This window comes from Anomaloglossus baeobatrachus, chromosome 4 (assembly GCF_048569485.1).
Source record: "Anomaloglossus baeobatrachus isolate aAnoBae1 chromosome 4, aAnoBae1.hap1, whole genome shotgun sequence".
NCBI classification, from domain to species: domain Eukaryota; kingdom Metazoa; phylum Chordata; class Amphibia; order Anura; family Aromobatidae; genus Anomaloglossus; species Anomaloglossus baeobatrachus.
In genome coordinates this window covers 332,097,291-332,122,127 of record NC_134356.1, presented here as the reverse complement: position 1 = coordinate 332,122,127, position 24,837 = coordinate 332,097,291, and the positions used below count along the sequence as shown (strand labels likewise).

Genomic DNA, 24,837 nt, shown 5'->3' with positions numbered 1-24,837 from the left:
TGACGGCGTGGCTCTTGAGTCCTGGATTTTGACGGCTTCTGGTATTCCTCCTGAAGTCATCTCCACTATGACTTGGGCCCGTAAGTCTTCCTCCGTCAAGATCTATCACAGGACTTGGAAAATTTTCCTGTCCTGGTGTCGCTCTTCCGGCCATTCTCCTTGGCCATTCTCGTTGCCGACCCTTCTGTCTTTTTTACAGTCCGGTCTGCAGCTAGGACTGTCCCTCAACTCTCTCAAGGGACAAGTCTTAGCTCTATCAGTGCTGTTCCAACGGCGTCTCGCCCGGCTGGCTCAGGTCCGCACCTTCATACAAGGTGTTTCTCACATCATTCCGCCTTATCGGTGGCCCTTGGATCCCTGGGACCTTAACTTGGTCCTCACGGTATTGCAGAAACCCCCTTTCAAGCCCCTTAGGGAGGTTTCTTTGTATCGTCTTTCTCAAAAGGTGGCCTTTCTAGTTGCCATAAATTCTCCCAGGAGAGTCTCTGATTTGGCTGCGCTCTCCTCGGAGTCACCTTTTTTGTTTTTTCACCAAGATAAGGTAGTTCTCCGTCCGACCCCGGACTTTCTTCCTAAGGTGGTCTCTCCCTTCCACCTTAACCAGGATATTTCCTTGCCTTCCTTCTGTCCGGCCCCTGTTCATCGCTTTGAGAAAGCGCTGCATTCTCTAGATCTGGTGCGTGCTCTCCGGATCTATGTGTCTCGCACCACTGCGCTTAGGCGGTGCACCTCTCTTTTTGTGTCTAACCACAGGGCGGCGCAAGGGTCTCTCTGCTTCTAAGCCGACCTTGGCCCGTTGGATTAGATCGACCATTTCGGACGCCTACCAGAGTACTCAGGTGCCTCCCCCGCCGGGGATCAAAGCACACTCGACCAGAGCTGTCGGTGCCTCTTGGGCTTTTAGGCACCAGGCTACGGCTCAACAAGTCTGTCAGGCTGCCACTTGGACTAGCCTGCATACCTTTTCGAAGCACTACCAAGTGCATGCTCATGCTTCGGCAGATGTGAGCTTGGGCAGACGCATCCTTCAGGCGGCTGTTGCCCACTTGTGAAGTTAGGCTCCGCCTACTTCTTATTTTTTTCTGCTTATTCCCACCCAGGGACAGCTTTGGAACGTCCCATGGTCTGGGTCTCTCAAAGGAACGATAAAGAAAAAGAGAATTTTGTTACTTACCGTAAATTCTTTTTCTTATAGTTCCGTATTGGGAGACCCAGCTCCCTCCCTGTTGCCTGTTGGCAATTTTCTTGTTCCGTGTGTTATCACCGGCTGTTGTCGTGGACAACACGGTTCCGGTTCTTACTCGGTTCTACTTGTGGGTGGCTATTCTCCTTCAGCTTTTGCACTAAACTGGCTAGGACTGGCTACCAGGGGATGTATAAGCTCAGAGGGAGGAGCTACACTTTTAAGTGTAGTACTTTGTGTGTCCTCCGGAGGCAGAAGCTAAACACCCATGGTCTGGGTCTCCTAATACGGAACTATAAGAAAAAGATTTTACGGTAAGTAACAAAATTCTCTTTTTTTTCTCTGATGCCTCATTGGGGGACACAGGACCATGGGACGTCCTAAAGCAGTCCATGGGTGGGAAACATAAAAGAAGACAACACAACCCAAGGACTAGGAACCAGTCCCAGACAGCCTGGAGCGCCTACTGAGAGAGGTGCTCTACTGCCGTTTGCAGAATTTTCCTACCCAGATTTGCCTCAGCTGAAGCCTGGGTATGGACTCTGTAATGCTTTGAAAATGTATGTAGGCTAGACCAGGTCGCAGCCTTACACACCTGTTCCACTGAAGCCTGATGCCGAATGGCCCACGAAGCGCCAACTGCTCGCGTGGAATGAGCCCGCAGCCCACTAGGAATGGGCTTGAGTTGCAAGCGATGGACTTCCTGGATCGCAGAGCGAATCCAGCGAGCCAGCGTCGCCTTTGAAGCTGCCTGTCCCTTCTTAGGCCCCTCAGGAATGACGAACAAAGAGTCCGTTTTCCTTAATGGGGCTGTCCTGGATATGTAATATCTGAGAGCTCTGACGAGGTCTAACGATTGCAGAGACCTTTCCACCCTATGAACTGGGTGTGGCCAAAAGGAAGGCAGGACAATGTCCTCGTTCAAATGAAACTGAGTAAGAACCTTTGGAAGGAAATCCGGGAGAGGGCGCAGAACCACCTTGTCCTGGTGAAAGATCAGAAAAGGCTCGCGGCAAGAGAGTGCTGCCAGCTCCAAAACCCGTCTGATGGATGTAATTGCCACTAAGAATGTTACCTTCCAGGACAGAAAAGCAAGGGAGGATTCCTTGAGAGGTTCAAAGGGAGACCTCTGGAGACCGTCCAGAATGAGGTTGAGGTCCCATGGTTCCAGCGGCCGTTTGTACAGGGGAACTAGATGGGAAACGCCCTGGAGGAAGGTCTTGACTTGCGGTTTTTGAGCCAGGCCGCATTGGTAGAAGATTGAGAGCGCTGAGACCTGCCCTTTAAGGGAACTAAGAGCCAACCCCACTTGCAAGCCAGACTGTAGAAAATCGAGACTTCTGGGGATGGGCAGAGGCATAGGCTGGACGTTAGTTTCCCTGCACCATGAAAGGAAGATTTTCCACGTACGGTGGTAAATGCGGGCTAAAGCAGGCTTTCGGGCGCTGATCATGGTGGCAAACTGCGGGGGAGAATCCCGCTCTTGTTAATACCCAGGTCTCAATGGCCATGCCGTCAGCTTCAGGGCTCTGGAGTTCTGATGGCAAATGGGCCCTTGGGTCAGCAAGTCTGGGATGTCTGGAAGGCGCCACGGTGCGTCTGTGAGCATTTGTACTAATTCGGCGTACCAGGCGCGCCTGGGCCAGTCCGGTGCTATCAGTATCACCGGGACTCCCTCTGCCTTGATCTTCCTGATTACCCGCGGCAGCAGGGGTAGAGGTGGAAATATGTAAGGCAGGCGGAAGTGGTGCCAGGAGCAGACTAGAGCATCCGCGCCGATGGACTGCAGGTCGTGTGACCTGGCTATGAACGCGGGTACCTTTGCATTCAACCTTGAGGCCATTAGGTCCATGTCTGGTGTGCCCCAGCGAGTGCAGATGTGTAGAAACACATCTGGGTGGAGGGACCGTTCTCCGGCAGCCAGGCCTTGGCGACTCAGAAAGTCTGCTGCCCAGTTCTTTACCCTTGGTATGTGTACCGCTGATATCACTGATCCTGTCGATTCGGCCCAGCTGAGGATCTTGTGGGCCTCGAGATAAGCCGCTTTGCTGCGGGTTCCCCCCTGCCGATTGATATAGGCTACAGCTGTCACATTGTCCGATTGGACTCGAATCTGACGACCCGCTAGCAGAGGGCTGAACGCTCTGAGCGCGAGGAAGATCGCGCGGAGTTCCAGGATGTTGATGGGGAGGAAAGACTCCTGGGGCGTCCAACGTCCTTGAGCAGTGTGGTGCAGGTACACTGCTCCCCAGCCTAGTAGGCTGGCGTCCGTGGTCAGGACCAGCCAGTTCACTGGGAGAAAAGATCTCCCCTTCGATAGGGATGAGGACCGAAGCCACTAGCGGAGTGCGTACCTGACTGAAGGCGTCAGGTGAAGATGTCTGTCCAGGGAGAAGGGGCTCTTGTCCCAGGCCGCTAGAAGGGCTAGCTGCAGTGGGCGGAGGTGCAGTTGAGCAAAGGGTACTGCTTCCATAGCCGCCACCATCCTGCCGAGCACTTTCATGCTGAATCGAATGGAGCGAGACGGAGGACGTAGAAGGCAGCGTACCGCTCGTTGAAGAGCGAACGCCTTTTCCTGAGGGAGAAGGATCAAGCCCCGACTGGTGTCCAGGGACATGCCCAGGAAGGTGATGGATCGAGATGGGATCGGGGATGATTTGTCCAGATTCACTAGCCACCCTAAGCGGGATAGGGTGTCCAGAGTGATTTGTACGCTGGTTGAGCAGTCGCGGAAGGAGGGGGCCTTGATGAGGAGGTCGTCCAAGTAAGGGAGAACGACCACTCCCCTGGCGTGAAGGACGCTCATGGCGGCCGCCATGACTTTGGTGAAGACCCTTGGTGCGGTGGCAAGGCCGAAGGGTAGAGCTACGAATTGAAAGTGGGAGTCCTGAATTGCGAAGCGGAGGAACTTTTGGTGATCTGGGGTGATGGGTATGTGCAGGTACGCGTCCTTGATGTCTATGGAGGCGAGGAATTCCCCTTCGACCATGGATGCAATAATGGACCTTAGGGACTCCATTCTGAATCTCCGTACGTGCACGTTTGTTTAGGTGTTTGAGGTCCAGGATGGGTTGAACTGACCCATTCTTTTTGGGGACCACAAAGAGGTTGGAATAAAAACCCCTGAACTTCTCGTCGTCTGGGACAGGTATTATCACTCCTGCTGTTTGGAGCAAGTGGATTGCTAAGAAAAAAGCTTTGCGTCGTTTTCGAGTCTTTGGGGGGTTTGAGAGAAAGAACCAACTCGGGGGTCGGGTCCGAAATTCTATGTGGTAACCGGAAGACACAAGGTCTCGCACCCATTTGTCGTCTGAGGCAGCAGCCCAGATGTGTTGAAAGAGCCGCAGTCGACCTCCTAAAATGAGTGTGTCTTCCAGGGCGCCGAAGGAGTCATGAGGGGGGAAAACGTCGTGGCCGAGTCTCCCTAGTCCTGGATTGTTTCAGTCTAGGCTGCCATGACGAAGTGGGTTTCGGGGAGAGCTGAGAAGGTCGGTCCCTGTGTAGTCCGCGGCTGGTGGCGGGGACAGCACGGGATGTCGACCAACCAAATGAGTTCCGAAAGGAGCGGAACGAGGACTGTCGACGTCTGGTGAAGGACGTCCTGGACTTCAGTTGGGGGAGGGAGGTGCTCTTTCCTCCCGTGGCATCAGAAATGAGCTTGTCCAGACGTTCGCCAAACAATAGGTCTGGAAAAAAAGGAAGGCCCGTGAGAGACTTCTTGGAGGCAGAGTCCGCTCGCCATTGTCGGAGCCAGAGAGCTCTACGGATGGCTATAGTATTTGAGGCGGCAAACGCTGCGCAGGTAGCAGCGTCCATGGAGGCCTGGATGAGGTACTCCACCGCAATGGCAATTTGAGCTGTTACCTCTGTGAAAGTCTGAGTGAACTGGGATTCCTCAAGCGAAGTGTTAAGGGATTCTGCCCAGACAGAGATCGCCTTTGCGACCCACACAGAGGCAAAGGAGGGCGAGAGGGAGGAACCCGCAGCCTCAAAAGCAGAGCGGGCGAGGTGCTCCACCTGTCTGTCTGTCGGGTCCTTAATGGAAGAACCATCGGGTAAAGACAGGAGTGTCTTTGTGGTAAGGCGGGAGACCGGGGGGTCGACCGAGGGCGGATCGGCCCAGCCCTTAGGGGCAGGTGAGGCAAAAGGTACCGAGACTCCATGAGTTTTCGGTTACCGAAGCGTCTGTCCGGCTTCTCCCTTTGCTTTGTGAGGATATCCTGAAACTCTGGGTGATCAGCGAAAACCTTTTGGGGTTTCCTTGCCCTCTTAAAGGAGACCGCATGGTCAGTGGTAGTGGATGGGGTATCCTCCACATGCAGAGTTTGGTTGATTGCTGCTATAAGGGAGTCTATTGCAGTTTGATCATCTGGGGGTGATGAAACCCAGGAATCCTCCTGGTACAAACAGCATTCTCCCTCCTCCAGCTCTTCAGAAGCCGTGGAGCGTGTGGGAGAGCCTGCCCTGTGTGCTCCCGAGGGAGAGCCCGCTGGAGACACCCGGCCGTGTGCCCTTTTCCTGATCCCTGCAACCGGTGAAGCATGTGCCCGGATTACCTCAGAAGGATCCTCCATAGGGGTATCCTCAGGCTGCGTTCCGTCCAGGGACCCAGAAGGGTGTGGAGGACGACATTGCATAGCCACAACCAGGTTCTGTGACAGTTTTTCCATGGATTGGGACAGAAACTGTGCCCATTCCGGTGGGCTGGGGGCCCTAGGCTCTGGGCTGCCAGTTGCGGCGGTGGTGGCAGGGGGGTCTTGGGGGGCTATAGGGGCACAGGACTCACAGGGAGAAGAGGTGTGTTTACGTGGTAGCTCAGCGTGGCAGGCAGTGCAGGCTGAATAATAGACTATGTGGGCCTTAGCCCTCTTAGTGCCTTTTGAATTCTGCATGTTCCTAATAGGAGTATGCCAGGAGGGGGAGCAATGCTCAGCAGAGCTACAATTGATAGCAAGCACCTCACCAGAATCAGCTGATGGCCCTGTCCTCAGGAAGGAGTAAGCTCTGTGGAGATCTTCCCACACTTTCCTGGGGGGGCAGGGCTTATCGCGGCCGTGGGGGGCGGGGCTTAGCGCTAAAAGAGCGAGAAGATGAGTCAGTGTTCCCCCCCCCCCTGCTGTGGGTAGTAAAAAACGGCGGGAAGGGAGCTTCTGATAGTAGTTATCCTCCCTCTCTCTACAGTCAGCACACAGCTTGTCACCAGTGGTTATCAGCCGGCTTTTGCTGGAGCAAATATACAGAGCAGATAATACACAGGTGAGTCCCTGAGCCCTGCCCCCCCCCCCCTGCCACTGGGAAGTTATCTGCAAGACTTTCTGCAAACAGCAGAACTTCCCCCCAGCCAGCAAGCTAGAGAAAGTTAACACTGTGTGCAGGATCCTTGCTCCTTGCACATAAATACTGTAAATGGCCTAGGAGCCTTCTGCAGCGTCCTTTCTCCCTTTGCCTGGGAAACAAGTCAGGGGGGATCTCACCTTAAAACACTGCTTCCGTCCAGGCAGTGAAAATAGCAGAGCCAGCTTGCTGTGTCGGTGTCATATTCAACTCAGAGCCTGCAGAGAGGGGCTGAGGAATCAGTGCCATCTTCATCTCAGAGCCTGCGGAGAGGGGCTGAGGAATCAGTGCCATCTTCATCTCAGAGCCTGCGGAGAGGGGCTGAGGAATCAGTGCCATATTCATCTCAGAGCCTGCGGAGAGGGGCTGAGGAATTGGGCTATAAGGCACAGGCCTCTACCCTGGGCTTTGGAAAATCGGTGTCTGTGGAACCCGTCGTCCAGCCCAGGATCAGCGTCGCGGGAGGGGGTACGTGTAGGCAACGCTTCACGTTCCCGCCCGTTGATGGTAGTGGGAGATCGGTCCCAAAAGGAAACCGTCGCCCTCAAAAAATAACAAACCTTGAAAGGAAGTGCCTCCTACAGACATTAAGCTAAAACTGAGCTTGCCTGGCCCGGCCAGGGGGTGTATACTGCAGAGGAGGAGCTATGCTTTTGCATCTACTTAGTGTCCTCCTATGGATAGGCAGCATAACACCCATGGTCCTGTGTCCCCCAATGAGGCGTCAGAGAAATTGCAAATACCCATGTATACAAATAAGATTGTATATATAAAGAAACTGGACCAACAATAGTGTGATTACTCACAGTGACATTAAAATGACATAGACTACAAGTACCAATTGCATTAATACAAAGAAGATATAGTACAGCTCAGTCAGAAAGGGTAAAAGACCCCGATATGTATTGCTATATATTTTTGTATATTAGTGGCAATAAATCAATCCCCTTGATAAAGCGATCTAATATAACACTCGAAACACACGTCAGGGTTTGGTTCTTCGGAGTCCCTCTGTGTTGCACTCCTACAGGTAATTATTGCAAGTTTATTTGGAATTTTCCCTACAAGCACTATGCTGGGCTTGCTATAGTTACCGGTTTTCTTTGTGTACTTCGGCACATAGGGTGGCTCCCCAATTTATTGTAACTTATAGGCAACAATACACCTCTGGGAATCTGAACTGCCCACATCTTACTATCATAGAATAATTTAGTAGAAACACATCTAAAGTGTAAATACATCATTAGACTTTCATTCCAGCCAACATATCATTAGTATTTATATTATTATTATTTAGGAAATAACAAATATAGAATATCTGTCCTTTTGTTTTCTTTGTACCTATTGTTTTGTTCCTATTTATGCTTTTCTTTCATTGTCCTGAGCAGGCTAAAGAAACTTCTAAAAACTGCAAAGAAGAGACTGAAAGACTATGAAGGTAGTGAGCAACGAAGTAGTATGAAAGGAGGATCCAGAAACTATGAAACAGATAACGAAGTTTTAAAAATGAAAGAAAAGGTTTGTTAGTAATGAAAATTATACATACAGTATATGTGCAAATTTCAACTTTGTACATTTGTGCTATAAGTTAATAAGGGGCGCTCCTTTATTACATCTCCTGACTACCCACCTCAAAGTCGACTCCCTCCACTATCTGCTTGTAGCGTCTCATCTTGCCAGTGAGTATCACTAGTATAAAGACGTGTACGGCAGCAATCTGTAGAGACACCTGCTGCTGTTTGCTGCTGTTTGTCTTAAAAGCAACATGCTGAATACTTTTGTAGAAATGTAGTATAGTTCTTCTGATTCACTATGTCGCTGACCTCATGTACAGGGCATTGCAGGACCTTAGTATCCATGGTTACAACCACAAGCAACTAACTAACTGTGACTATATACTGTACCTGGTCATAACCATGAATACCTAAGCTCCAATGCCCTGCACATGAGGTAAGAGACATGACTGTATCAGGAGAGCTATACTACATTTCTAAAGCCTGCTTTACACTTTACGATCTCACATACGATATCATATGCGATCGTACACTCCCCCATCGTATGTGCGGCACGTTCAATTTGTTGACCGTGTCGCACAAACTATTATTTCCTGTCACACGTACTTACCCTTCCATATGACCTCGATGTGGGCGGCGAACATCCACTTCCTGGAGTGGGAGGGACGTTCGGCATCACAGCGACGTCATGCGTCAGCTGGCCAATAGGGGCGGAGATGAGCGGGAAGTAAACATCCCGCCCACCTCCTTCCTTCCGCATTACCGGCGGGACGCAGGTAAGATCTGTTCATCGTTCTCGGGGTGTCACACACTGCGATGTGTGGTACCCCGGGAACATTGAACAACCCGACGTGCAATTTTAAGGAAATGAATGACGTGTATGCGATGAACGGATTGATGTTCAATCGCAATCGCACGTAGCTGTCACACGCTACAACAACACTAACGACGCCGGATGTGCGTCACTTACGACGTGACCCCGCCGACACATCGTTAGATTTGTTGTAGCGTGTAAAGCCCGCTTAATTGGAGGTATTTGCTAATATTATTATTACATTGGGATAGGATCTTGGAGATGGGAATAACCCTTTAATTTTAGTATGACGTATTTGGCTTGTCTGACCTTAGTCTTCCAAATTTCTTTAACAACTCAGATGGAAGAATTGTCTTCACAAGTGGAAAGAGAATCCCGCAGATACACAGAATTGGAATCTACAAACCGTGACCTGCAAGAAGAAGTATCTACAAACAAGAAATTATACAGGAATATTGAACGGTTAGAAAGAGGCAAAAGACAGCTAGAGGAGGAACTGGCTGAAATTAAAAGATGCATTGACTCAAGGAAGACGAGCCAAAGTTACCTCGACATATATAAAAAGGAAGTGGATGAGCGGAGCAGGCAAGAGTTACGCCAACAGCTGGAGGAGGTCAATCTCTTTCTACAGGTAAGGTTTCCTATATATGTATTCGTTTTATACGTGTGACAATGTATGGTAGATGACCTTGTGTATTTACATTAAAGGGGTAATCCGTACATCAGAACTGATGACCAACCTTAGGGTTGGCTATCAGTTTTAGATAGTTGGGGGTCCAACTCTTGGCACTCATGATGATCAGACATTTGAAGGCACAACAGTACGTCATTCCTGCAAGTCCTGCATCCCACTCATTGTTTACCATACACTGCTCCATACTTTTAGTACCCTGGTATTACAGCTCAGTCCCATTAAGTTTAAAATGACAATATCGTAGTGATATGCAATACCAGACACATGCTAGTAAAAGTATGACGATGTGTCTGGTAAACAAAGAATAGGACACAGCCACCTTCAAACAGCTGATGGTGAGTGCGCTGAGCGGGAGAGACCCCAAATTCGGATTAATGGCCTACCCATCAATCTTAAAATCGCAGAAAACTCCTTAAAGTCTCTTTTTAGAATATTAAAACTCACGGCCTGGTGGTGTGCATTCTATTTCTGTGATTGTCAAGTTGTTTTTTTATTTATATTTATTACTAAAAGGGAAATTTATGTTTTGCTGCAACAGCCAAAAGTGTAATTGGAAAGCAGGTAGCACTTATGTGCACCCTCACACAGATGGGGTTTTTTGTATTATTTATTTGCTTTTTGAATGCAAAGTTGTGCAACTTTTTAAATCACCTTCTTCATAAAAATACTACAATTTTTTTTGTTTAGCTAGTGCTTTGTAAAAATGTTACAAATCCTTCAAAGGCTTCTGTACCTACTTCTGATGGCTTTCTGCTCCGTCCTCCCTTTTCTTAGTATTACTGATAACAGAAAGGAAGGTAAGGGTGTTATACAATGATCTGCAGAGGAAAGAGTATCTTAAAGAGCGCAGAAAACAGGAAAAGGGGGAGAGGATATGGAGATTAAAGTATAGTGTTAGAGCTGTACTGATACTTAAAGGGAACCTGTCACCAGATTTGGCAACCATAAGCTGTGGCCACAACCAGTAAGCCTTTATATACAGAATTCTAGAATACTGTTTATAAGTGCCCAGGCCACTCTGTATAACATAAAAAACACTTTTATTATTCTCACCTTTGGGGCGGTCCGGTCTGATGGGTGTCACTGCTCTCCGGCCTGGTGCCGCCTCTGCGGCGATCTCCATCCTCCTTCTACCCAGCTCAGTATGGATGACATGTCCTACGGCATACACAGGCCGACACTGCAGTCATGCGCAGGCGCACTTTGATCTGCCCTGAGCAGGGAAGATCAATGTACTGTAATGCGCTATGCGCGAGGAAAGGTCAAAGACCACCCGCGTATGTACACTACAATATTTTCATCTGCCCTGAGTGAGTAGATCAAAGTGTGCATGTGCAGGATCTCAATGCAGGCCTGTGTGGATGACGAAGGGTGCGTCATGCACACGAGCCTCAGAAGGAGGACTGCAATCGCCACAGAGAGGAGGCGCTGAACCAGAGAGCAGCAACGCCCATTGGACCAGACCGCCCCTCTATGTGAGTATTATAAAAGTGTTTTTTACATTCTACAGAGCAGCCAGGGCTCTTATATACAGTATTCTGGAATGCTGGATATAAAAACTCACAGGTGGTGGCCGCACCTTATAGTCGCCAAATCTGGTGACAGGTTCCCTTTAAAAGCAAGTATAGTAATGAGCACTTTGATTCACACAGAGCTCACATCCAGCCTGAATTACAGAGAGGGGACAGGGACACTCTCACAGGAAAAAATGTGGCGCTTAGTCTGCAAATTGCAGATCAGGGAGTCTTCATAAATAAAGGAATACAGATCGCAGGCTAAAACTTTGTTCATTTTTATTACCTAAACATATTGTTTAAGATGTACATAGCCTATAAAAAAATTCTGTTGTTAATGACTCTGTGCCGATCAGTGGTAACAAAGTGGCTCTGTTCTTGCGGTCCTAACTGGGTATAAATATTTGTAATACTTGTATTTAGTGTCATGACTATGACAAATTAGTGCCTCCGCGATGTTAATCACAAGTCACTTTAAGATGTTTTACAGTAGTTTCTAAGTATTGTTTCTTCATTTCCAGGCACATGCAGCATCACAAGACAAGCTAGAACAAATGAGAGCTGAAAATGATGCCTCTGTCAGGGGTCAAATGGAGCATAGGATCCAAGACCTAGAATCAGAACTCCACAGACTCAAGCATGCTCAGCTAGAACACACGAGCGAGCGAGACTCCACTAAGCAGGAGTTAAACAGATTTAAGGACTTATACGCAGAAGAACAGAAGACGAAAAAATCGTTAACATCAAAACTGGACAGGTAAGTGATCTCAAGTGGTAGAAATATGACCTTATCACATCAAACATTTAACATCCTTCTTTCATTGGAAATTTTTCATAGAGCTAATGAAAGACTGGCAGAAGCCAACAACAAACTTCTTAATGAGAGGCAAAGAAGCAAGTCATTAATTGCAAGTACTTTACTAAACGGAAGCATGGGTGCCAGTCCTGTCGTAGACACGGGTCACCTTGCACGCCTCAGCAGCAGCCTGCCATTTAATAGGAGCCTGGGACTTACTGGAGGTTTATTTAATATAGTCGGGAATGGTTTGCCTGCAAATCAGATGGAGTCCTATTACACTAAGGTTAGTTGTATGTATTCTTCCTACACAATGGTTTTTCATTTTCATTCTACAGCTACATGTACACTAATTTATTAATAGTTCATATTATACACATTTCTGCACACATGTATATACATAATACGTGCTAATATGTATAATATTGTGCAAGTGTTACACATAAAAAGCCAAGATGCCTTCTAAAATAATAACGTGGAAAGTGTGTGAAGTCATGATAATAAACATCAATGGTGACGACCGGAACTAAATAAAAAATATATAAAGAGTTTACTTAATTTTTTTCTGCACTTCCAATTATATTGCTGAACATGTTTAAAACTATTCACCTGCCAATTATCAGTATGGTTGCAGGTAAATTAATTACGGGTTTTGTGATTTTTTTCTTCAAAGGGAGCCTGTCCTTCCCCAATTGCTATTAACCTGCAGATATAGGCATCTAATAAGCAAAACTCTTAGTATTTTTGTGCAACGCGAGGCTGCACAAAGAATTTGGTACTTTTGAACAACCCCCATTCATCAAATTCATGATTACAGCAGCATACCAGTCTCTAATTGGATCCAGTCCAAAGAAAAAACAGAGTGGTATTAGGAGATCTGCACTCGCCAGTAAAAAGGTCCAGACTCCGGTAAAAGAATAATATCTTTTTTCTTCCAGTCACTACACTATGCTTTTTGGGGATATGCGCTTACCCCTTCATCAGGTGTTTAAATGACCATAAAAAAGAAAAAACACCACACACTTATATAAAATCGAAAGACCCACCCATAAAGAGGGCGGTAGATTTGAAACGCACATAGTATAATATGCTCCATAGAATAAAAAATGCACACAGTAAACATCATTTGGGACGGCGTCTGATCATGAGGATCTGATGCACTTTGGCCAGACAAGCCATACTATTATAAAGAAAAATTGAATAACTAGGTCCATAGTAACCATATAGCATATAGCATGGAGGTTCCCCATTAACAACAGAACAACCTACATAGAAGCTCCATAATCATTGTCTATACAATCCTATTTAAATTAAATACCAAACAATGTTTTCTTTATAGAAATTTTTAGAAAATTTATTTAAATGCGATTTAGTAAAAAGTTTTTTTCAGGGACACAAAGAAAGTGCAACACATAGTACAAAAATGTGCTTAAAAACATGTGCATAGCCAGTCAGGGAAGTGTGTCAGTACAGAACAGGCTGAAATAAGTGCATGGCACAGCCCACAGAGACAGCATAGCTGCAGTGCATTAGTATGTCAGTTCCACATAATACAGTTAACAGCACACTGAGGTACATTAAATAACAATCAAGAAAAATGTCATATCATAATTATACACTGTGAACTCATAGAGGCCCATGCAGAATGTAAGAATCACCATCCCGATGAAGCGATAAGCGAAACGCGTTGAGGTGCAGGGTGGTGTGTCAGGCCTGAACACAGGAGTGTTCCTGGTGGGTCACAGTACCTTTATATACTTTGGATCTTTGCCATCTTTCTTGCTGAAAGGACGGTTTCTTTTGCATTGCACATATTTGAGCAATGGCTCATACTCACAGGACAGCCCTGTTATTATAATCATTTGAGTCCTGTTCCATGCTCATAGGACAGCATGCATGGTGTTCCTTACATTTTGCATGGGTCTCTATGAGTTCACAGTGTATATTTATGATATGATATTTTGCTTGATTGTTATTTAATGTACCTCAGTGTGCTGTTAACTGTATTATGTGGAACTGACATACTAATGCACTGCAGCTATGCTGTCTCTGTGGGCTGTGCCATGCACTTATCTCAGCCTGTTCTGTTCTGACACACTTCCCTGACTGGCTATGCACATGTTTTTAAGCACATTTTTGTACTATGTGTTGCACTTTCTTTGTGTCCCTGAAAAAAACTTTTTACTAAATCGCATTTAAATAAATTTTCTAAAGATTTCTATAAAGAAAACATTGTTTGGTATTTAATTTAAATAGGATTGTATGGACAATGATTATGGAGCTTCTATGTAAGTCATACTATTATGTTGACAACCTTTATTATCAGGTTATTTTAATTCACTTTTGTGCACATATTAGTGTAGTGTAGGGCTATCCAGGGTTACTCTAGGGTTTCCCGTCGGTGAATGGGGGCGCCACAACCCTAGGGCGTCATACCCTCCATTGCTAGGTAGGGTGAATGGAGGGATAGAGTAGGGATATTTTCTCCCCCCCCCCTCCCTGGTAACATGTCTCATTGTCCTTACACTATAAGGGTGAGCACTACACTTTGGTAAATTATAAATTATTAATATTATACCTTTCTCTGACGCCTCATTGGGGGACACAGGACCATGGGTGTTATGCTGCTTATCCATAGGAGGACACTAAGTAGATGCAAAGATGTTAGCTCCTCCCCTGCAGTATACACCCCCTGGCCCAGCCAGGCTACTTCAGTTTTAGCTTAGTGTCTATAGGAGGCACATCTCTGCAGACTACTGCAGCGAAGATTTTTTTATTTTTAGAGGGCGACTGTTCCTTCGGGGACCGATTTCCCAAAACCATCAACAGGCGGGAACGCGGAGTATCGCCTCCCCGTACCCCCTCCTGCGATGCTGGATCCTGGGCTGATACTCACTGGACGACAGGTCTCATGGCACTGATTTTCCAGAGCAGATGAAAACTTCCTCAGCCCCTCTTGCAGGCTCTGAGTTGATACACATTCTGCACCGAGTATGACCAGGCATCAGACTGCCATCTCCATCAAACTGCCATCTCCACAGGAGCTGAGGTGAGATGATTCCGATTTTTCCAGAGCACAGAGCAGATGAAAACTTCCTCACTCCCTCTGGCAGGCTCTGAGTTGATACACGTTCTGTGACCAGGCACAGCAGGCATCAGAATCTGCACACTGGCTCCCTGACAGGAAATTGGAGCAAAGGTCACACTGACTGGATGCACTTGGGCTGTATTTGCAGACTCCTGCATAGCATTCCACCTATGGCGGGGGGAGGGGGAGAGCCCCCAGGACTCAGTGCAGCCGCAGCTGTGGTAGACTTACAGAGGTTTTTCTGTCCACCATTGTTGTGCAGGGCTGGAGGAGGGAAGGGGAGTTCCTTCACACCATTTTTTGTTTATTATGTTTTCTCATGCCTTCTTGTCAGAGCTAAGCCCCGTCCCCTCCAACACTCGATAAGCCACGCCCCCCCTCACACAGGATCTGCAGAGCATTGCTCCCTCTTGTTGTGATCAGAGCCTGTTGGCGTGTCTCAGAGCTGGCTTCCTCCTTCCCACAGGAACTGTGACACAGGAGGAGGGGGGGAAGGGCTATCAGTGTTCTGGGTGAGTTATAGCCTCACTTGCATATTAGCTATGCAGAACATTGCTCCCTCATTACAATCAGTTTGTGGCTCATCAGCCAGGGGCTGCAGTCACATGTTTTATGCCCTGCACAACTACAGCAACAACTATAAGACGCTGAGCTACTAGGGGATGATAGCACCTCTTCCTTCTGTGAGTCCAGTGCCCCTGTAGCTTACCCCCCGCCACCACCGCAGCAACCGCTGCCAGCCTAGAGCCTACGGCTCCCAGTCCCCCGGAATGGGCACCGTTCCTAGAACCTGGTGCTGGCTATGCAGCATCATCCTCACACCCCTCGGGGCCCCTGGACAGAACGCAGCCTGATGACACCTCTATAGAGGGTCCTTCTGATACGAATCAGCCCTCTGCTTCACCGGTTGCAGGTCAGAAAAAGGACATGACCCCTATGGTTCTCCCTCTGGGGTACACAGATGGGGTTCTCCCACATGTTCCGCGGTCTCTGAGGAGCCGGAGGAAGGGGAATGATGTCTGTACCAGGATGATTCCTTGGTTTCAACCTCCCCGAGCGATCAAGCTGCGATGGACTTATTGCAGCAATCAACCAAAACTCTGCATGTGGAAGATCTCCCATCCACTATTACTGACCCTGCGGTCTCCTTTTAAAAGGGTGAAGAAACCTCAAAAAAACAAAAAAAAAAAAAAAGGGATTTTAACGCCGTTTCGGTATTTGTAAACTCATGGAGTCCTGGTACCCCTTTGGCTTAGCTGTCTCTAAGGGCTGGGCTGATCCGGCCTCGGTGGACCCTCACCCGGCTTCCGCCTGCCTGAAGGACCACTCCTGTCTTTTACTTGATGGATCTTCCTTCAAGGACCCGACAGACAGACAAGTGGAGCAGCTCGATCGCTCTGCCTCGAGGCCCCGGGTCCCTCTCCCCTTCCGTGTGGGTCGCACAGACACCAGGACTACCAGTTTCCCTCAGACCCTCACAGATGTAACAGTTCACATTGCTGCGGCAGCAGAGTACCTCATGCAGGCCTCCCTCGGCGCTTCGACCTGCGCAGTTATTGCCGCCTCAAATACCATAGCCATCTGTAAGGCCCTCTGGTTTCGATAATGGAGAGCGGACTCTGTCTCTAAGAAGCCTCTCACAGTACTCCTTTTTTTCCAGACCGATGGTTTGCCGATCATCTGGACAGGCTCTTTTTTTGTCTGACGCCACGGGAGGAAAAGAGTACCTCCCTCCCCCAACTCTAGCCCAGGATGTTTTTACTAGACACGCAGGGCCTGACCTTCTCAGCCCTCCTCGAGTCCACCTCGTCCTGGCAGTCTAGACAAAGACCGAGGAGTCTCGTCCTCCTCCATCTGGGCCGCCGCCTCAGACCACAAATGGGTGTGATACCTTGTGTCTTCCAGTTACCACATTGAATTCTGGACCCGATCCCCTGGTCAGTCTTTTCTCTCAAACCCCCTCCCCCCCCCAAAGGCTCCAAAACACCACAAGGCCTTCTCCTCAGCAATCCACTCCCTCCAAACGGCGGGGGTGATGGTACCTGTTCCGGACGGCGAGAGGTTCAAGGCCTTCTATTCCAACCTCTCGCGGTCCTCAAAAAAGGACGGGTCAGTTCGTCCCATCCTGGACCTCTAACACCTGAGCAAACATGTGCACGTAAGGAGATTCAGAATGGACTTCCTAGGGTCCATTATTACCTTTATGGTCGAAGGAGAATTCCTTGCCTCCCTAGCTATCAGGGACAGGTACCTGCACATACCCATCACTCCAGCTCACCAAAGTTCCTCCACTTCGCGGTTCAGGACTTCTTTTTTTTTTTCATTTGTGGCCCTACCCTCGGCTCTGCCACAGCACCAAGGGTCTTAACTAAGGTCATGGCGGCCGCCATGAGTGCCCTTCACGCCAGGAGAGTGGCTGTTCTGCCTTGCTTGGATGACCTCCTCATCAAGGGCTCGACCAGCGTGCAGATCTCTGTGGGCACCCTATCCCGCTTAGGGCTTCTGACTCCAGTCAAATCATCCCCGGTCCCGTCAAAATCCGTCACCTTCCTGGACACTCTTCGGGACTTGATATTTTCCCCTCAAGACAACACGACTGCTCTACAAGTGGTACACTGCCCTCTACGTACTCCTCTCGCTCCATACGATTCAGTATGAGAGTGCTAGGTAGGATAGCGGCGGCTACAGAGGCAGTGCTGCTCGCTTAGCCATACCACCGCCCACTGCAGCTTGCGCTTCTAGCTGCCTGGGACAAGAGCCCCTTTTTCCTTGGACGAACTTTTCACCTGACACCTTCAGTCAGGTATGCTCTTTGCTGGTGGCTTCAGTCCTCTTCCATATCGAGAAGGAGTTTTTCTCCCCCAAGTGGACTGGCTACTCCTGACCACGGACGTCAGCCTCTTAGTCTGGGGAGCAGCGTACTGGCTCCACACTGCTTCGGGACGTTGGACACCCCAGGAGTCTTCCCTTCCCAGAAATCATCCTGAAAATCAGCGCGATCTTCTCGCGCTCAGGTCATTCCCCCTTCTGCTAGCAGGTCGATTGACCTATGCCACAGCTGTTGCATTGTCCAATTGGACCCGAATCAATCGGCAGGGAGGTACCAGCAGCAAGACAGCTTATCTCGAAGTCCTCAGGATCCTCACCTGGGCCTAATCGACGGGGGTCCGTGTTTTTCAGCGTTACACATACCGGGAGTAGAGAACTGGGCGGCGGACCTTCTAAGTCACCAAGGCCTGGCCTCCGGAGAGTGGTTTCTCCACCCAGAAGTGTTCCCACACATCTGCACTCACTGGAATACACCAGACGTGGATCTAATGGCCTCAAGGTTGAACGCAAAGGTACCCGCGTTCTTAGCCAGGTCACGTGATCCACAGTCCATTGGCGCGGATGCTCTAGTTTCCTGAAGTCGTTTCAGTCTGCCTTACATGTTTTTCGCCTCTGCCCCTGCTGCCGCGAGTAATCAGGAAGATCAAGGCAGAAGGAGTCCCAGTGATACTAATAGCACCGGACTAGCCCAGGTGCGCCTGGTATGCTGAATTAGTACAATTGCTCATAGCGCCTCGTAAGCATCCCAGACCTGCTGACCCAAGGGCCCATTTCCCATCAGAACTCCAGAGCCCTGAAGCTGACGGCCTGGCCATTGAGACCTGTACTATAATAAGAGCGAGATTCTCTCCTGCGGTCATCTCCACCATGTACAGTGCCCGAAAGCCGGCCTTCATCCCGTTTTTACCACCGTACGTGGAAAACTTTCCTTTCCCAGTGCAGGGAATCTAATGTCCAACCTATGCCTCTGGCGATCCCCAGAATTCTTGATATTTATTTTTTTTTGCAGTCAGGTTGCAAAAGGGGTTGGCCTTCAGCTCCCTTAAGGGGCAGGTTTCATTTCTCTCGATATTCTATCAATACCGCCTAGCTTGCAATCCGCAAGTCAAAACTGTCCTCAAGGGTGTTTCCCATCTAGTTTCCCTGTATAAACGGTCGCTGGACCCATGGGACCTCAATCTCGTTTTGGACGGTATCCAGAGGTCCCCTTTTAAACCTCTTAAGGAATCTTCTCTTGCTCTTCTCTCCTGGAAGGTAACATTCTTAGTGGCGATTACGTCCATCAGACAAGTTTCGGAACTGGCAGCACTCTCTTGCCGCGAATCCTTTCTGATCTTTCATCGGGACAAGGTGGTTCTACGCCCCCTTCCGGATTTTCTTCCGAAGGTTACTTCCCCGTTTCATATGAACGAGGACATTGTTCTGCCTTCCTTTTGTCCACACCCAGTCCATGGGGTGGAAAGGGTTCTATATTCGCTAGACCTTGTGAGGGCTCTCAGATATTACGTACCTAGGACAGCCCCTTTAGGAACATAGACTCCTTGTTCGTCATTCTTGAAAGGCCTAAGAAAGGAGAGGCAGCTTCATAAGCAACGCTGGCTCGCTGGATTCGCTCTGTGATCCAGGAGGTCTACTGCTTGCAACTCAAGCCCATTCTTAGTGGGCTGCGGACTCATTCCACACGAGCAGTTGGCGCCTTTTGTGCCATTAGGCATCAGGCTTCAGTGGAACAGAGGTGTAAGGCTGCGACCTGGTCTTGCCTACATACTGTTTCAAAGCATTACTGAGTCCATACCCAGGCTTTAGATGTGGCGAACCTAGGTAGGAAAATTCTGCAAACGGTAGGTACTCCACTATCTCAGTAGGCGCTACTGGCTATCTGGGACTGGTTCCTAGTCCTTGGGTTGCGTTGTTTATTGTTTATCCACCCATGGACTGCTTTAGGACGTCCCATGGTCCTGTGTCCCCCAATGAGGCGTCAGAGAAAAACGGATTTTTGTGTACTCACCGTAAAATTGTTTTCTCTTAGCCATCATTGGGGGACACAGCACCCTCCCTTTTGCCCTGTTGGGCCTTAGCTTTTTTCTGTCTCAGTACTTTTTTGTTATGAGTTTTCACTCACGTTTTTTGTTACTTGTTCTCCTACTGCTTGTGTACTAAAACTGAAGTAGCCCGGCTGGGCCAGGGGGTGTATACTGCAGGGGAGGAGCTAACATCTTTGCATCTACTTAGTGTCCTCCTATGGATAAGCAGCATAACACCCATGGTCCTGTGTCCCCCAATGATGGCTAAGAGAAAACGGTTTTACGGTGAGTAAACAAAAATCCGTTTTTTTTAAATGTCATATTAAAGGTTATTTTTTAAGGGATTTTTTTCTTTTTGGTCTTTAACTAAAATAATCATTGCAACTAAACAACAGCAGGCAGCTTCATAAGAGATGCATTGCTGAAATCTGTGTTTTTACCCTCTCCAGCATGATGTCTTCAGATAATGTAGCAAAAAGCTGCTGACAGATTCCCTTTAACATTCAGGGTCTGGTTAAAGGCTAGTACCAGACTGGTCCACCATGTCTTGTATCTTAGAGGCCTGATCAGAGATGGACCCTGAACTGATGTGCAAAGAATTAGCCACCTGGGCTTCAGGGGATGATGAACAAGAAATGGAAGCATCCTAGAGAAGGTAGACTGAGAGAGGGACCAAGAGAAGGTGCTAGTCTGTGTTCACTTTTTTGATCTTTTTCGCGATCTGCCATGGTGAGGCAGGTTGGGCTGTTGAATCTGATTTGACCTGAGGATTGGCTGAAAGAGTAGGCAGGAGCTCAGTGACCGAGACCAGTGATTGGGAAACCTTGGTTAGATCAACGGCGGACTTAAGAGAGATCTGTGGCCCACTCTGAAGTGTACTCTCTTTGTGGTTACGCACAGACGCACAGACTCCTGTGCGTCTTCTGCTTGAGAAAATGGTGGGTGGGGGGGGGGGCTGCAAGTGGAACAGAGGGCCACAGATTAACCTGAAGGAAATGTACCTTTACAGAAGGAACAGGCAAAATGCATAATGAAAGTAGAGGCTGGGCAAGAGCCCTCGATGTTAGGCACAGAAGGAAGGGAAATGAAGCGCCTGAGAAGGGTGGTGAGGAGGAGTATAGTGTCTGTGTCTGACAAAAGTAGATCCTACCTGGTCCAGTGAGTTGCCAACCTAAGTGGCATGCATTCGGCCATCGCTCACAATAAAGGGAGCTGTGCTGTTAGCGGTGACTGTAATCGCTCCAGGCACACTTCCATTACTGAAAGCCAGCAGCTCCCTAGTGCAATAGTCATTCTTTCCATGTAGCCATCCTTTCAGTAAGGCATTGTGCTTTGATTCTGTGTATTAACCCTATATTTGCTGATCAATAGAGATCTGGCAGGTTCCCTTTAATAATGTTAATAAATGTAATATTAGTTAATAATCTGATTCTCTTGGAGAACGTGACACCGTTCTGTATAATTTTATTGTATTCTGCTTTCCACCGTCATTACAGGTACTATCAGACAGCAATCAGGATGTTGAGTTATGGGCTGTGTAGAAACCATACCAATTGTTTGAGAGCTCTTAACTTGGTATTTAGTGATGAATATGGAAGAAATTGTCTTCATGCGGAATAAATTTGATGTTTAGTAAACATCGCATGGGGTTAATCTGCTGTCAGCATTTCTTTAATTTTAATCAGATCCCGAATTCAGTTGCAGAAATGTAATTAGTAGCAGGGAACGTCTTCCCGACTTCATTGTGTAATGTAGCCAATTATCCATGTACCGCTTACCTGCTCTTCTGTCTGCAAACAATCATTTGTCCAAGCACATTGTGTACATGCTGAGCTGATGTCCGTGATAAATTACCAGCTGTGATGCAGGTCGTAGCATTCAGATTCCATCTCTGGCCAGCAGTTCCCAACATTGTTTGGCAATATGCACTTCATCAGGATAATTTGTACATTATCCAGCTTACTCCAGCTTACTTTAATGATAAGAGACACATCTAGTGCATCTCCTAGTGGAATATAGCATTGGACATGTTGAAATCCAGCATGCATGTTTGTATTCTACCCTGACATTTGCTTTAGGCTGCGGCACACATTGCACAAAGAATGCATTATGCCTCAGCTACACCACACTGCACTATTGTAAGTGAAAGTGGTCTCATTGCCCCTAGCAAGTTACTGTGACATATAAGTCGCACAAACAATCAAATCCAGACAATGTGCTGGTCGCAATGCAACTACATTGACTTACGTAATGGTCTGAAGTATCAGCGGCATAAAATATAAAGCAGGAGTATACAATTGGCTGTTGGCCCCATGATAGATGTATGGTTATTAAATGTGTCCTACATTACATTTCTATAAGCATTTCTGGGCCATGGATGAACTAAAGCCCATGATAGAACATACTTTGCTATATAAATCTTATTTTTAGTATCTAAAGGGAGTTCTAATGACTATATTGTGTGTCAAAACTATGTTACAGATGCAGCAGGAACTTGAAAAGAATATCGCTAAAGAACTAGAACAAGGTATGTGGTACACGGGGACCTAGGCCTCACTCATATCTGGGTTTCATGTCTGCTATCTGTGCTTTTCACGAAAAGAACACCTAAGAACATCTTTACATCAAGATTTTGAGGGTTTTTTGATGACCGATTGCAAAAAAACACAAAATAATATGCAGAAGTTTTTTTTAAAATAGATACCGCTTGAATGTCATGTGTGTCATGCAATTGCGGTTTTATTTTTCACTGGTTAATGACTGGGAGAACCCTGGAGATTTTAGGTTTTCCTTGAGGAAAAACACATACACAGGCTAATAGTGCATAATTTTTTTATACACCAAAACAGGACATCTTGTGTAGATGTTGATAGCCAGTGTTTAGAATCTGTTCTTGTCCACTACTTATTTTATGTCTGGTCCTTAAGGGTGACGCGTGGTCTGAGTAAATAGGAATGGGCGAAATCAATAAACGTTTCCTGAATCGCGTTCTTCTGTGTGTTTCCATAGCTGTGGCCATCCACCCCTGTAATATCACTAACCTATTCTTGCTTTTGCGGTATACAGTAATTTTCCTGTAAAATGACTGGGTCATACTGTATGTGCGCTACAAGTGCTGTCATTTTCACTCTCCCCGCTACAATTATACTACATATACCATAATCTGTTTATCCCTATTTTTTCATTTCCAGGTAATACCGAGCTGGAAGGTGGATGTACCAGAATTTCTCCTGTTGGCTCCATAGCCGGATCTCTTAGAAACCTAACCGCGGAACAAGATCCAGTGTCAAGAGCAACTCAGCAATATCTAGAGGTCCTGAAGAAAAACTACATGATTTAAAGTGATCTTGTTTACATTCAGTCATTGGGAAAATGATTTTTGGCGTCTCTAGGTTTCTTGCATTTTGCACTCGTTACCACATTGAAGACTTTATTTTCCTATTTATTTCCTTTAATCCATGACCACTGTATCTGAATATGTTTCGGTAACATAGTGCTCTGTTCGCTAATTATTTTATGTTTTACCTGTCCATATTTGTCATATATGTTTTATTAATTCAAGGTACGTAATGCCATTCCACATGACGTTTTATCCACTTTGTGACAGTATTTACTTAAAGTGTTAGTGCCAAGAAAGTACAAGAATGTATTTTTGTATAGATTTCTACACTGCTGCTGAATATGAAAGGTACAAAAGATTTCTGTTTTTATTACGTCGGGGCAGAAGACATTTCTGTACCTCTGCTGTCAGTAACACTCATTTTTAGACTGCCTCAATTCTTTTACATTTACTATGATATTATGGTCTTAATGTGAATCCTTTACCTCTAACAGTTCCTGGTACATATAATAACTGCCCAAAGTGCTGTGGCTGCTCCTGAAATCAATAGTACATGTGCTGAAGAATCAGTAGTAATTTATATAAAGGGATTATCTAGGATTAGGAAAATGAGTTTCCTTAATTAGCCTGTTCGGCAGTACCAGACACCCATGAGCATAACCATGGTGCCTTTTCTAGACAACCCCTTTAAACGGAACCTGTCACCTCCAGAAATGCTTTATAACTTTAGATAGTTGTAATATGCAGGTAAATAGTGTATAAATCATGTCTGGCAGGCTTACTGGAGTATTGGCTACAGGGAGAAAATTAAGTTATACCTTTCCTGCAGCCGCTTGCTTCCCTGTCATTGCGGCAGTGCAAGAAGGGGTTACAATAATTGACCAGAATAAACACGCTGTAATCACTCATCTTCAATTTGATTGACAGCCTCCTTTGCGCATACCTGCTGCTCAGCAGGTTCTCAATCAATGTGTTGGGGAGTGATTTACACTTTGGGTTAATCTTGCAGGTCTTTCCAATGCCATGATGACCAGACGCTAGCAGCTGCAGAGAGGATATAACTTCACTTTCTCTCTGTAGCAACTGCTGCAATAAGACTGCCAGACATGATTTACATGCTATTTATCTGAATATTACCACTACAGTCATGGCCAAAGGTTTTGAGAATGCTAGAAATATTAATTTTTACAAAGTCTACTGCTTAAGTTTTTCTAATGGCAATTTGCATATACTCCAGAATGTCATAAAGAGTGATCAGCTTAACAGCAATTACTTGCAAAGTCAATATTGGCTAAGAAAATGAACTTTAACCCCCAAAACCCATTTCAACATCATTGCATTCCTGCCTTAAAAGGAGCAGCTAACATTGTTTTAGTGATTGTTCCATTAACACAGGTGTGGGTGTTGATGAGGACAGGGCTGGCGATCAATCAGTCATGATTAAGTAAGAATGACACCACTGGACACTTTAAAAGGAGGCTGGTGCTTGGTATCATTGTTTCTCTTCAGTTAACCATGGTTATCTCTAAAGAAACACGTGCAGCCATCATTGCTCTGCACAAAAATGGCCTAACAGGGAAGAGTATCGCAGCTACAAAGATTGTACCTCAGTCAACAATCTATCGCATCATCAAGAACTTCAAGGAGAGAGCTTCCATTGTTGCCAAAAAGGCTCCAGGGCGCCCAAGAAGGACCAGCAAATGCCAG

General features: G+C 47.1%; 1 protein-coding gene across 7 annotated transcripts in view; it reads left to right on the top strand.

The window, feature by feature from the left end:
• Positions 1 to 24,837, top strand: part of ANKRD26 (ankyrin repeat domain containing 26) — a 230,837-nt gene that overhangs the window by 203,878 nt on the left and 2,122 nt on the right. For all 7 annotated transcript variants that reach the window (XM_075345040.1, XM_075345039.1, XM_075345038.1 and 4 more), the window contains 6 exons: positions 7,906 to 8,035; positions 9,186 to 9,476; positions 11,575 to 11,810; positions 11,892 to 12,135; positions 22,272 to 22,317; positions 22,982 to 24,837. The exon at positions 22,982 to 24,837 is cut by the window's right edge. In XM_075345040.1, coding sequence (XP_075201155.1) covers positions 7,906 to 8,035; positions 9,186 to 9,476; positions 11,575 to 11,810; positions 11,892 to 12,135; positions 22,272 to 22,317; positions 22,982 to 23,130 — 1,096 coding nt within the window. In that variant the 3' untranslated portion in view covers positions 23,131 to 24,837. The remainder of the gene's footprint in view (positions 1 to 7,905; positions 8,036 to 9,185; positions 9,477 to 11,574; positions 11,811 to 11,891; positions 12,136 to 22,271; positions 22,318 to 22,981) is intronic.